Source organism: Chenopodium album, chromosome 17, assembly GCF_948465745.1.
Source record: "Chenopodium album chromosome 17, dcCheAlbu1.1, whole genome shotgun sequence".
Classification (NCBI taxonomy): domain Eukaryota; kingdom Viridiplantae; phylum Streptophyta; class Magnoliopsida; order Caryophyllales; family Amaranthaceae; genus Chenopodium; species Chenopodium album.
The window spans coordinates 35,822,837-35,835,330 of record NC_137850.1 but is presented as its reverse complement, the minus strand read 5'-3'; the positions used below and the strand labels follow the sequence as shown (position 1 = coordinate 35,835,330).

The window sequence follows — 12,494 nt, the reverse complement described above, 5'->3', positions numbered from 1 at the left end:
TAATATTAGTCTTATGTTAAAAGTGGTGAAAAGGGACCTTATGTAAGACACTTTTGTTGTGAAAAGGGACCTTGACGTTGGATTTCGGCAATTGACTCTAAAGCTCCAACGTTGACCCATCACGCGCCACGCATGTAATATTAAAAAAAAAAATCCTTTTTCTTCTCTTTCCCACGTTTCTATCCAATTTCCCTTACTCTCTCAAAATTTCCCCCAAAATCTCTCTCAAATTGTAATCATAATGTAAAAAAAAAAAACACTAATCACATACTACCTCCGATTTTTTTTAGTAGCAACTTTGGGGCATTATTTATAAGATATAAAATATTTCAAAGTTACAACTAAAAAAATCAGAGGTAGTATATTATTTAAATCAGGATGAAATTGAAGAAAATAAATGCAAAATAGTTACCCGGTGCAAAAACTAATTAATTGACATAAGAAGGAAGCAATTTGGTCAAAAAAATTTTGAGGAAGTGGGAATGTTAGCATGGAAATTAAGGTTAGGGCTCTATGATTTTTAAGGGAGAGAGATTTTTTGGGTATAATATGAGAGAGAAAGGAAATTGGAGGGAAATGTGGGGGATAAAAATAAGAAAGAAGAAAAGGACTTTTAAGCGTGATAACTGTAAAATTACAAATTCACAATATAATAAACAAGCAAGATATAGCCGAATGGAGAGCGAAAGGCGAGAGAATGAACTTTCGACTGAGGAAACGGATTTGATGAGAAGATCAAACAAGAAATTTATGCGTACTCTAGAGAATTCTCCTAGAGATCACAGTCGTCCTCATGACCAAGGTGTTGATTTAGAAATGGAAGCTGCTGATGAAGGGATCCCTACTTGAGAAATCCCTAGAATACCAAGTGTTTCTTATAGCCGAATGGCTAAAGGAAATACTAAAATGCTGAATGGTGAAAATACGATGCACACTGAGATGGAGAATTTTGACTCCGATGATATTCCATTGAATTGTGAATCTGATGATGAGTCGTGTCCAAATTTTCTGCTTTCCAAGGAGGAGAAACTGAGATTAAGAAAGCCTTGGAAAAATGCTTTGATTATCAAGCTTTTTGATACAAAAATGGGTTATGAGGTATTGATTAAGAGATTGCGCATCAAATGGAGTCTCAAGGGTGATATAACCCTAGCTGATGTGGGTTTTTCCTACTACATAGTGAGGTTCACATCCATGGACGATTACTATTCTGTTCTCACCCAAGGACCATGGATCATTGGAGATAGTTATCTAACTATTCGAAAATGGGTTCCAAATTTCATTGCGGATGAGGCACCTATTAAATTTCTTACTGATTGGGTTCATATTCCTCAATTGTCAGTAGAGTACTTTGACAAACAATTCCTTCATAGGATTGGATCAAAGATTGGGAAGGTTATCAACATAGATAAGAATACATAGTCTATGAGTAGAAGCCAATTTGTTAGGTTTAGTATTGAAGTTGATCTTTTGAAGCCGCTGCTATCAAAGTTTCGTCTCAATGGGAGAGTGTGGCGCATCCAGTATGAAGGGTTGAAGCAGATTTGCTTCAAGTGTGGCAAGCTTGGTCACAAGGAAAGTGAGTGTTCTCTTGAGATTGAGGATTAAATTGCAGTTAAGAAAAATCAAGTTGATTTTGGAAAAAATCAAGTTGATTTTGGAAAAAATCAAAGTCCTATGCTAGGAAACAATTCGAATATTCTGAGAAATAAGGAAAATGTGGACCCTCGTGATAATATAAGGAAAAAGATAATTTCCAATCTTTTCCAAAATCTATCACACCTTTAGGGGGAGTTTAGCAGAAGTATTCTTTTGTATCTCAAACTCCCTCTACCTTACGTGGTTCCCCTCGAGAGGGTACCTGCAACTAACTGTGGCATACCCTCAAGTTCCAATTACCTTGGCAACACAAATCCCCCCGACTTATACGGCGTTCATGGACTATCAGATGGATGGTCGAGCGAACAAAGAATTACTCGAAGTGAGTACACTCCTGCCACCGATCCACAATCCGCCGGATATGCTTGCTTTAATAGTGATTCCGATGGAGATAGACGGACCGATGCGAGCGCTGAGAGAAACGTTCATGAGCACTCTGCCTAACATTCCTTTGAATGTTCATGATCGTTATCCTTACTTCTCAATGTTTAATATGTCAATTAAAATTATGATTTGGAACGTTCAAGGTGTTGGTAATAAATTAGCAGATATCCGCGAGCTAATTAGAATTAATGATCCAACGGTTATAGCATGGGTTGAAACTCATGTAAGTGGTGATTAAGCTCAAAAAATTTGTGATCGAATTGGTTTTTCGGGTCAATTTAGAGTCGAAGCTCAAGGATTTAGTGGTGGGATTTGGCTTTTTTGGAGACAAGAAGTGGTTAATGTAACTGTGCTTGACAATCACACTTAACATCTGACTGTTGAAATTAAGAGAGGTAATGAAGACCCTTGGGTTTTTTCTGCTATTAATGAAAGTCCAAACTCGACCATTCAGAAATAATTATGGAAGGAATTAGAGAATATTAGAAAAAGCTTTAATGGTCCTTGGATGTTAGCATGAGACTTCAATGATACAATGTCAATGACCGAAAGAATTGGCATAGGGGGTTTGGAGATGGTGAAAAGATGCAGAGAATTTTCAAAGTGGGTGAATGATAATCAACTTATTTACATAGGTTGCTCGGGGCCTAATCATACGTGGAGTAGGGGTCAATCTCTGGCTACATATAAAGCGGCTAAACTAGACAGAGGTCTAATGAATGAGAAATGGAGATTGCGGTTTGAGGAAGGTGTAATTCGTAATCTTCCTAGACTAGCTTCGGATCACTGTCTTCTCTTGATCAATACTAATGGGTTTGCGCTAATTCCCTCGGCGATAAAACCCTTTCATTTCCAGGCTGCCTGGATTAAGCATGATTGCTTTAAAGCTTATGTGCATTCCATGTGGAATAATCAAGAACCTCTTATTCCTTTCTTAAAAATATTTGCGGAGAAACTTACTGTGTGGAATAGGGAACAATTTCATAACATCTTCAGAAAGAAATCGGAACTATGGGCTAGATTAGAAGGCATTCAGAAAGAAAAAGAGAATAGTGCTCCTATTTATTTGTTGAAGCTCGAGGAGGAACAAATGCAACAAATGCGTGACATCCTAGAACCGGAAGTGTAGACACCCAAATGTGTCTCCCCAAAACCAAACCTAGTGATGAATACCTTTCACGTCGAATCATAATCGAGTGAATTGAAAGTGTGGAAAGTCTAGTGTTGCGGTTAGTTTTTTATTTCTTTTCTTTCTCTCTGTTTTCGAGAACCTATTTTATAAAAATAGCCAATCCAGTTTAGTTTGGTCTATGGCAAGGGTCCAATAATAGTGTAGTTGGGTTAGGCTCGAAAAGAGCTTTCCAACGATATATTATAAGCCCAATTCAGATGAATAATGAGGAAGTTATGGCCAAAATACTAAACTGGGCCCGATTTGACTTTTATATGCAGCCCAATGATCTAGGGGAGGGCCCATTATGATTTATAGTTCCTAATGCAATTAGGATTGATTGTAGTCTTCTAGAATTTCTTAGAAGGTTCTTTTGAATCCTAATATAGTTAGCATTGATAATTGAGTTTTATGAGTTTTATTTAGAATAAAAGAAGCGTTTTAAATAAAATTACAGTTTTACCCCTCGTGCGCTTAATTTTATCAAAAATAGGAAAACGTGTGAAAAAAAACTGACTGCAGCGCCGCACCACAGGCTGTCGCCTGGCGACAAGCCTGTCGCGCGGCGACAGCGTCGTGTTTTATTCCTTTTCGAACTCTGATTCTTTTTTGTCATATCCGGGCTGTGGACTTCCGTTTTTAATCATCAATTCTCATCAACAATCATCATCTCTCTCTTTCTCTCTCTAAACTTTTCACAAACAAAATTCCGCATTCATAAGATCTAGACACACCTAGCCAAGTTCGAAGTTGCCTTCGCTTTAGACGTGAAAGGTTATAATTTCTGAGGGTTTGGTTCCTAATCTCTATTTCCATTATTTAATTTAATTGTTTGATTTTATATTTTCCTTGAAGTTACTAACGTGTGTATTTTGTTATTAGAAAGAGGTACGAGGCATCCAAGTAAGTGCTTTAATTGTTTAATTGATATTTTGATATAGAAATCATGTTAAGATTATTTTATTGCTTCCTAGTATCATGTGTAGGGTGATTTGCTTATATCAATTATGATTTCTAGGGTGCTTCCTATGCTTTCTAATATCATATCAGTATCATGTTAGGGCTAAAGCTTTGATTTTTATTGTTTTGTGACATGCTAGGGTTTGTTATTAATCTTGTTAGTATCATGCCTAGGATCTTGCTATTATTATGCTTTAGCGTTAATTATAATTGTTATTATAATTATAATTATGATGATTTATTATTATTTTTATTGTTATTATGTTACTATTGTTATTGCTTGATCACCCCTTTTATGCATGTTTAAAGGAAATTTGTATTTGTAATCACGCTTAATAAGATAATTAATAATCTTGTTTAGGGCTAATATGATTATAATTCAAGTGATCGCCAATAATAGTTTTGTTTGTGCATTAATATTCAACCAACTTAGATAAACAGGTTTAGGGTTAACCTATTGATTGCATGTTAGTCAGAAAGCGCACATGAATACGAGAAGAATAAAGTAGAGGCCTATTTTTAGGGCAGGTTCAATCTCTTTTAGGTTGGATTTGTACCTTCATCCCCGAACTTCCAGTCATGGTTCCAGACCTATTGGAGTTAAAGATCTCCTGGATCGTTAAGGGGTGTAACCTTCACCCTGTGGACGGTTTACAAGTTCCTAAAACTTGTTGGCGACTCTTTTGCTCTATCCTCCTTCCCTTTGGACGCCACCATGCTTAAGTGTATGATCACATTGGGGCTAAAGTGTGGGATGGCTTGAAATATTCCCTACAGTTTTTGACGACTCCACTGGGGAGGATTTCTATTTTCATTCCTAAAATTTATTTTGGCAATTATTTAGAATGAGTGGATGAGACTCGAAAAGTTCTAAGTAATTCATGTGCGTAATTTTGATTAACATTATTGTCATATGCATAAAAAAGATCTAATTGGAAAGACCATTTGTAATGAGTTAAAACATAGGATTTTTTACACGTAGGAAATTTGAGGAATATCTTTCACAACTAGAACCGAAATATTGCTGCGAAAAACTGGAAAATTTTACGAACACAGAAAGCTGCTGAGGCATGTAGGAACTGGCGTCTAGAAAGCAGAGCCTGTCGCCGAAGATATGGCTCTGTCGCCAAGCAACAGGGCTATATCGCAGCGACAGTCTCTGTTGGCTGGCGCTGCGTTCTTCCAATACCGAGCCAGAAATATGAGTTCTAATTTCGACCAGTTCTAGCATTGTTGGCTTGATTCTACTTCCTGATTGAGTTTTTCTCACTTTTCTGAAATCCATATGTGTTCTACATATGGACATAACCCTCTGGGGATTCATGCTCCATCTACCCGATTGAACGCTATGAGTAACAAAGGGTACATCCGAGAATGTTGAATTCACCAAACCATGGAAGCGAGTTTAACTCGCGGGGTCACATCCACTCGCGCCAACCCCTCCAAAGGTAAGGCTTCCGCGCGGTGCATCTGGACTCATAACCATGGACCCTCTTTGACTAACCCATATCCCGAACTTTAGAGAACTAGAGCCATGGATAGGTTGCAAACTCATTGCATCATATTGTGCCTACTTGACTATTTGTGCATTATTTGTTGTGCATACTCTATATGTTTTTCCTAACCGTTTGTTTAGGACTTTGCCTAATTAATTAATTAATTAATTTGAGTAATTAAAGCCTAATAAATTAATTAGAACTGACTTAGTACGACTTTAGGCCTGTCCCGTAGAGTAAAAGTACTGAAAGCAGTCCCAGATTAATACTCCAATAATGGCGCAAAAATCTGGGCTGCAACGTTGGGCGACAACCCTGTCATCAGGCGCTGCACTGCAGCGGGCGGCAACAGTCCTGTTGTTTCGGCGACAGTTCAGGATTTTGCTCGAGTCATCACGAAGAGTCTAATTAAACAGCTTGCTAATCGGTTCGATTATTTTGTTAATAACAGTACCCTTGCTTAGTCCTTAATTGAGTATAGACACTTAGTCCCATGGTCTTACACAAGAGTCAAAACATGTCACTTACACCCACAAATAAAGCACACACTAACATGTATATACACTTTGACCATGTCTAGAGAGTCTTGTATGCGCGTGTTTTCCGTCATTTTTTTAGGGGGGTAAGTCGGATATTAATCCTCCATTAAACCACTTGTTTGAACCCATATACTTGATTCCCAAAAATATACCCTATTTTTGTTTTTTTTCCTTTTCCTTTATAAACTTGTAAAGTCAAAGTCAATTTGAGTCAAGTCATTAAAACAAATAAATGGTTTAATTTACAGCACATGGTTAAGAAAGGAAGGGCGTTTAATCAAGGATAACCTCTTCGTTCAAGTACAACTTTTTGATAAACCAATCAGTCGGAAAAGAAAAGCTAAGAAAATAATGGCGAGTCAAGAAGAAGTCAATGATCTTAAAAAGCAAATGGCTAGCATTACTAAGGTGTTGAAGGCTCTAACCCTCCAAATCAATGACCCCGTGAGACAACAACAAATGGAGCTCATGAAAGAAAGCTTGAGCAAGATATTTAATGATTACAGGTTCCAGGGCATTAGTTCGCAAGGGGTCTCTGTGGACAAGGAGCTTCTTCCGCAGAAATTCAATGCCAACGACATCCCAAAGTTTAAAGCAATTGATAATCCTTATTTTCATTTAAGAGCCTTTGAAACTATAATGAATATTAAGGGTATTGATAGAAAAGTATTTCATTCTTTATTTTCCTTGTCTCTTGAGACCGTTTGCCAACAATGGTTCTTCTCCCTTGACAAAGAGAAAACCTCTACTTGGGAATCAATTGTAAACTCTTTCATTGATAGGTATAAATGCAATATTCAAGTTGAAACTGATCATAGGGAACTTGAAATACTTAAATAAAAAGACAACGAAGGTTTTACTTCTTTCTTCAATAAATGGAGAGAAACCTCTGCTAAGATGATTGAAGTACCAAGTGAGAAAGAATCTGTACGTAAGGATGTTCATTAAGAATCTCCAAGAAAAGTACTCTAAGCACCTTAGGTACCAAAACAATCTTCATACTTTCAAGGCTGTCTATGACATTGGAATTAATATCAAAGATGACCTAGCTAAACAAAAAGCTGCTAACAACAACTCCAACAGTGGCTGGAAAGGTAAGAAGAACGACAACCCTTCTTCTTCCAAAACCACCCACTCAAATAATGTTAGCACCTTTAATTTGAGTGAAGTCCTTGCTATGAACAACCAAGGAAAAAAGAAACCATTTAGGAAGAACTTTACTCCTATTGGTATGAGTTATGACATCGCATTCGATCGATTGAATGCAAAAGGTCTTATAACTCCTATTGGACCATTCGGGGATCCACCTGTTGAAAAGAGGACAACCAATTGGAACCCCAACGTACATTGCAAGTATCACCAAGGTAGGGGCCATCTCACTGAGAATTGTTAGAAGCTTAAGGAAGTTATCCAAGATTTGATAGACAACAATAAGCTACCATTGCCCCCTGTAAGCAAGAAGCCAAGTATTAACAATGCACCTCTCTCCGATTCCTTGGCTATCTCTGATGAAGAAGACCATGTTGATCTTTCATCTCTCATCAAACCTATTGAAGAAATTCATGCTATCGAAGAAGAGGAGGAAACCTTTTTCGATGCCATGAATGATTTTCCTTCTGAACAAGAACTTGCAACCAAGGAAGAAGTATGGATTCTCATACGATCAATGTGGGAGGGAATAGACTTGTTACGTGAAGCTATTGAATTAGTGAAAGAACTAAGAAAGGAGCTTCAAAGCAAGCATGCTAAAGTTCCATTTAGGGAGAAGAAGCCATTCCCTCCCCAGATAATTGACACACCCAAGAAGAGTAATAAACTCTACACTCCAATTGGGACTTCCTATGCTAAAATGTTCAAAATGCTCTCCGAGAGTGGTAAAGTCAAACCTCTCGAACCGAGACCATTTGAATCTCTAAAGAGGATAGATAGGTTCTACTGTCCATACCATCAATCAGGGGGACATACCATTGAAAATTGTTTTAAATTCAAAGATTTAATTCAGAAGATGATTGATGACAAGAAACTAGTTCAAATCCCACAAGAACAAGATATAAGCATTAATGGGGTTTGGGATAGCGATGACGAAGACGTCTATCTTAAGGATATCGAAGAACCTCCACTTTCAGTCGTATATCCTATAAGCGATTTTTGGGATGAAAAAGATTCACCCATAGATGTCCTCACAAGATCTGGGAGAATGCAACCTCCCATGTCTACGTAACTTGTTCCTGTTGTGCAACAAGTTCCCATACCTATTATAGAGGACAATGATATTGTCAAACAATTTAAGAAGACCAAGGTCGAAATGAATGTATGGAAACTTTTAGCTACATCTCGAGAACATAGGATGGCGGTAATGAATGCCTTGGATAAGATAGGGATAGATTCCGATACTACTCCTGAGGGGTTGGCTAATTTCCTTACGAGTGATCTCCCTAGTCCTATCAATCTAATCACCTTTTCTGACAAGGACTTACCCCCAGAAGGTGATAAGCACTACAAGGCTATGAACCTCACGGTAATCTACAAGAGGATGACTGTCCCAATGACTCTTGTAGACAACGGATCGGCAATCAATGTATGTCCACTCAGAACTGCGAGGATGTTAGGCATAAGGGATGAGGACTTAACCCCGTCAACACAAGGAATAAGAGCCTACGACAATACTCGTCGCCAAGCTCTTGGAAAAATCACTATGAATGTAACGACGGGAGCAATAGAACATGCCACTACCTTCCAAGTGGTAGATATTAAGGCTTCCTTCAACCTATTGTTGGGACGCCCTTGGCTTCATGACCTCAAGGCAGTCCCTTCATCTCTTCACCAACAAGTAAAAGCTATAGTTAGAGGGATCCCTATTACAATCGATGCTTCACCTATTAGGATTAAAGCTGTCAAAAATCCGATCATTAATGTGGAGCACGATGAAGATGACGAAGACTTGTAGGGCTTTAGTGAGGAGGTCTCCTTAATCGAGGAGGATGAAAGGACCCCTCCTTGTTACGACCCCCACTCCAACATGACGGTAAATGCTATTCTCAAGAGACAAGGACACTTTCCAAGAATGACTCTAGGAAAGAAAAAGGAGATAGCAAAACAAATGGAATCGTCTGGCCTCCCTAAGTTAGATACTTTTGGACTTGGTTTCGAACAAACTCTGGAAGATCTTAAGCAAGCCTAGGAAAAGTCTAAGGCACGTAGGAACGCTCTCACCTAAAAAAAAAGCGGTCCCGATGGACCAGTACCCTCTTACTCTCAACGGACAGTCATAAGAGAAGGAGAGGACTATCCATGCTATAATTTCCCGAACCTTTTGTTGTAAATGGCATAAGGCAACCTGGGTTCGAAATCTTTCTGGATTGTTACTTTCTAGATGAGATCCCAACTCCTATTCACAAAGAGAAAGCACCCCCGTGCTTTGACTTTAATGCTATGGGACTCCTCTTTGGGCGTGAAAAGGATGAGCCGAAATATGAAGAGGATAATTCCTCGCTTATTCAAATGGTCCTACAAAGCAAGAACTTTGACCCTTCGAAGCTCATCACTCCAGCGGAAGGTTTAATGCAAGGATGGCGTAAAACGGTCAAGTTGACTACTCCGGGTGGAAGAAAAATATCAATAACAACAGGGCAAGGACCAATGTTTGAAAAATCGTCTGAATCAGAGTCGGAGTCGGAGTCTGAGTCTTTTCCTGTAGAGTCTTCTGAGTCCTTAGTCATAGCACCCCCTGTTTCTAATTCTTCAAATTCCATTCCTAGGATAGTTAGCAATCAAGTCCCTGAGGACATTTCTCTTTTTTATGTAATGATTTCAGAATTCAATAATATGTCTTCTTTCTCTTACTCCTCGTGTTCTTCATTAACCCAAGATGACGAGCATTGCTTAACTAACAATGAAAAATGACAAAGAAATTATTAAAGAAATGGAAACACTTGAAAAGAAAACACCAATAATTGAGGATACTGAAACGGTTGATATTTCAAATGATTCAACCATTAAAAGAGAAGTTAAAATCGGACTAACACTTAATAAACAAGAAAGAACCGATTTAATTAATCTACTCAAAGAATTTATCGATGTATTCGATTGGTCATATGAAGATATGCCAGGCATTAATAGAGAAATAGCTCAACACACTATACCACTAATTCCAAGAATGAAACCTGTAAAACAAAAGTTGCGTCAAATGAAACCCGACGTAGCCCTTAAAATAAAAGAAGAAGTTTAGAAACAAATAACTGCAGGTTTTATTAGGGTATCCAAATACCCCGAATGGGTAGCAAATGTGGTCCCAGTTCCGAAGAAGAATGGAAGGGTAAGAATGTGTGTCGACTATCGAGATTTAAATAAAGCAAGTCCAAAGGACGACTTCCCTTTACCACACATCGATATTTTAGTAAATAATACAGCAAATCATGCACTTCTCTCATATGGATACGCAGGGTACAACCAGATTCTCATGGCGGAAGAAGACATGGAGAAAACAACACTCATAACACCGTGGGGTACTTACTGTTACACGGTAATGCCATTCGGGTTGAAAAATGCGGGTGCTACTTACCAATGAGCAGCAACTGCCCTACTCCATGACATGATGCACGAAGAAGTCGAAGTGTATGTAGACGATATGATTGTGAAATCAAAAGATCGCTCAGGACATCAAGTAGCCTTAAGAAAAATTTTCAAAAGGCTAAGAAAATACAACATGAGGTTGAATCCATCTAAGTGTGCTTTCGGAGTCACCTCAGGCAAGCTCTTGGGATATGTTATAAACTCTAGAGGAATAGAGATAGACCCAACCAAGATCAAGGCGATCATGTTAATGCCACCGCCCAAAACCGAGAAACAAATTCAAGGATTTATTGGCTGGTTGCAATATATAAGTAGGTTCATATCGAAGCTAACAACGATATGCGAACCAATATTCAAGAAGCTCAAAAAGAATGTGCCAGTAATATGGGACGACGAGTGTCAAAAAGCCTTTGAAAAGATCAAAGCCTATCTCGCAAATCCTCTCGTATTAGCACCAGCGCTTCCAGGGATCCCTCTTAGGTTGTACTTAACAGTCACCAAGGAGACAATGGGGGCTATGCTTGCACAAGAAGTAGAAGGTAAAGAAAACGCAATCTACTATCTAAGTAAGAAAATGCTCGAGTATGAAGTACGCTACACACCGCTTGAGAAATTGTGCCTTGCATTGGTGTGGGCCACAACCAAGCTAAGACATTACATGCTCGTGCATACAGTCTTTGTAGTTTCTCGAATGGACCCACTTGAGTATCTCTTCGAAAAGTCTACACTCAATGGGCGCATATCAAGGTGGATAGTCAATCTAGCCTAGTTAGATGTAAGATTCATGCCTCAAAAGGCTATCAAAGGATCTGTGGTTTTGGACTTCCTAGCGGATTTCCCAATAGAAGATTCGACGCCAATACATGACAACGAATTTCCAGATGAAGACTTGATGGTCACAGAAGATGATACTTGGACTTTATACTTTGATGGAGCCTCAAACCAAAAGGGATGTGGCGTTGAAGTACTATTAGTATCACCTAAAGAAGAGCATGTTCCAATCTCTATAAAGCTAGATTTTGACGTTACCAATAACGCTGCCGAATATGAAGCATGCGTGGTAGGCCTTGAAACAGCTTTGGCATTGGGAGTGAAAAAAATGCGAATATTCGGAGACTCTTCGTTGATCATCAACCAAATTTCCAAAAGATGGAAACTAAGGAGTGAGAGTCTAGCCCCTAACCAAACTTATCTGGAAACTCTCACCAACCAGTTAGAAAAGGTAGAATACACCTATTTACCTAGAGAGGAAAATCAATTTGCTGATGCCTTGGCAAGACTAGCCTCAATGGTTAGGATTCCTACGGAAATCGAACAAATGCCTCTAACCATAGAGAAAAGGCATAAACCAGCTTACATTCAAGCCATAGAAGATGATGAAGTAGTCCAAGACGAAGAAGAAGAAGAAGAAGAAGAAGAAGAAGAAGAAGAAGAAGAAGAATCGTGGTATATGGATATACTCAACTACGTCACCAAAGGAGAATATCCTTCTCATGTTGACAAAAGAGAAAAAGGATCATTAAGACTCTTGGCTTCCCAATACGTACTCATAGACAACGAGTTACATAAAAGGGTACCTAGGGGTCGAGCTCTCTTATGTGTAAGGAAAAAAGACGCCCAAAGAGCTATGAGGATAGTCCACGAAGGTATTTGTGGAACCCATGTTAATGGCAAAATGCTAGTCCAAAAGATAATGCGAGAAGGGTACTATTG

At 38.6% G+C, this 12,494-nt stretch overlaps 2 protein-coding genes across 2 annotated transcripts; both read left to right on the top strand.

Moving 5' to 3' along the window:
* Positions 1 to 885: 885 nt before the first annotated feature.
* On the top strand, positions 886 to 1,608 carry LOC145588882 (uncharacterized). Its single transcript, XM_081645475.1, has 2 exons — positions 886 to 1,395; positions 1,477 to 1,608. Exons 1-2 carry the CDS (start codon positions 886 to 888, stop codon positions 1,606 to 1,608), a joined length of 642 nt encoding a protein of 213 aa, XP_081501601.1.
* Positions 1,609 to 2,578: 970 nt separating this feature from the next.
* On the top strand, positions 2,579 to 3,172 carry LOC145588881 (uncharacterized). Its single transcript, XM_081645474.1, has one exon. It carries the CDS (start codon positions 2,579 to 2,581, stop codon positions 3,170 to 3,172), a length of 594 nt encoding a protein of 197 aa, XP_081501600.1.
* The last annotated feature ends 9,322 nt before the right edge of the window (positions 3,173 to 12,494 follow it).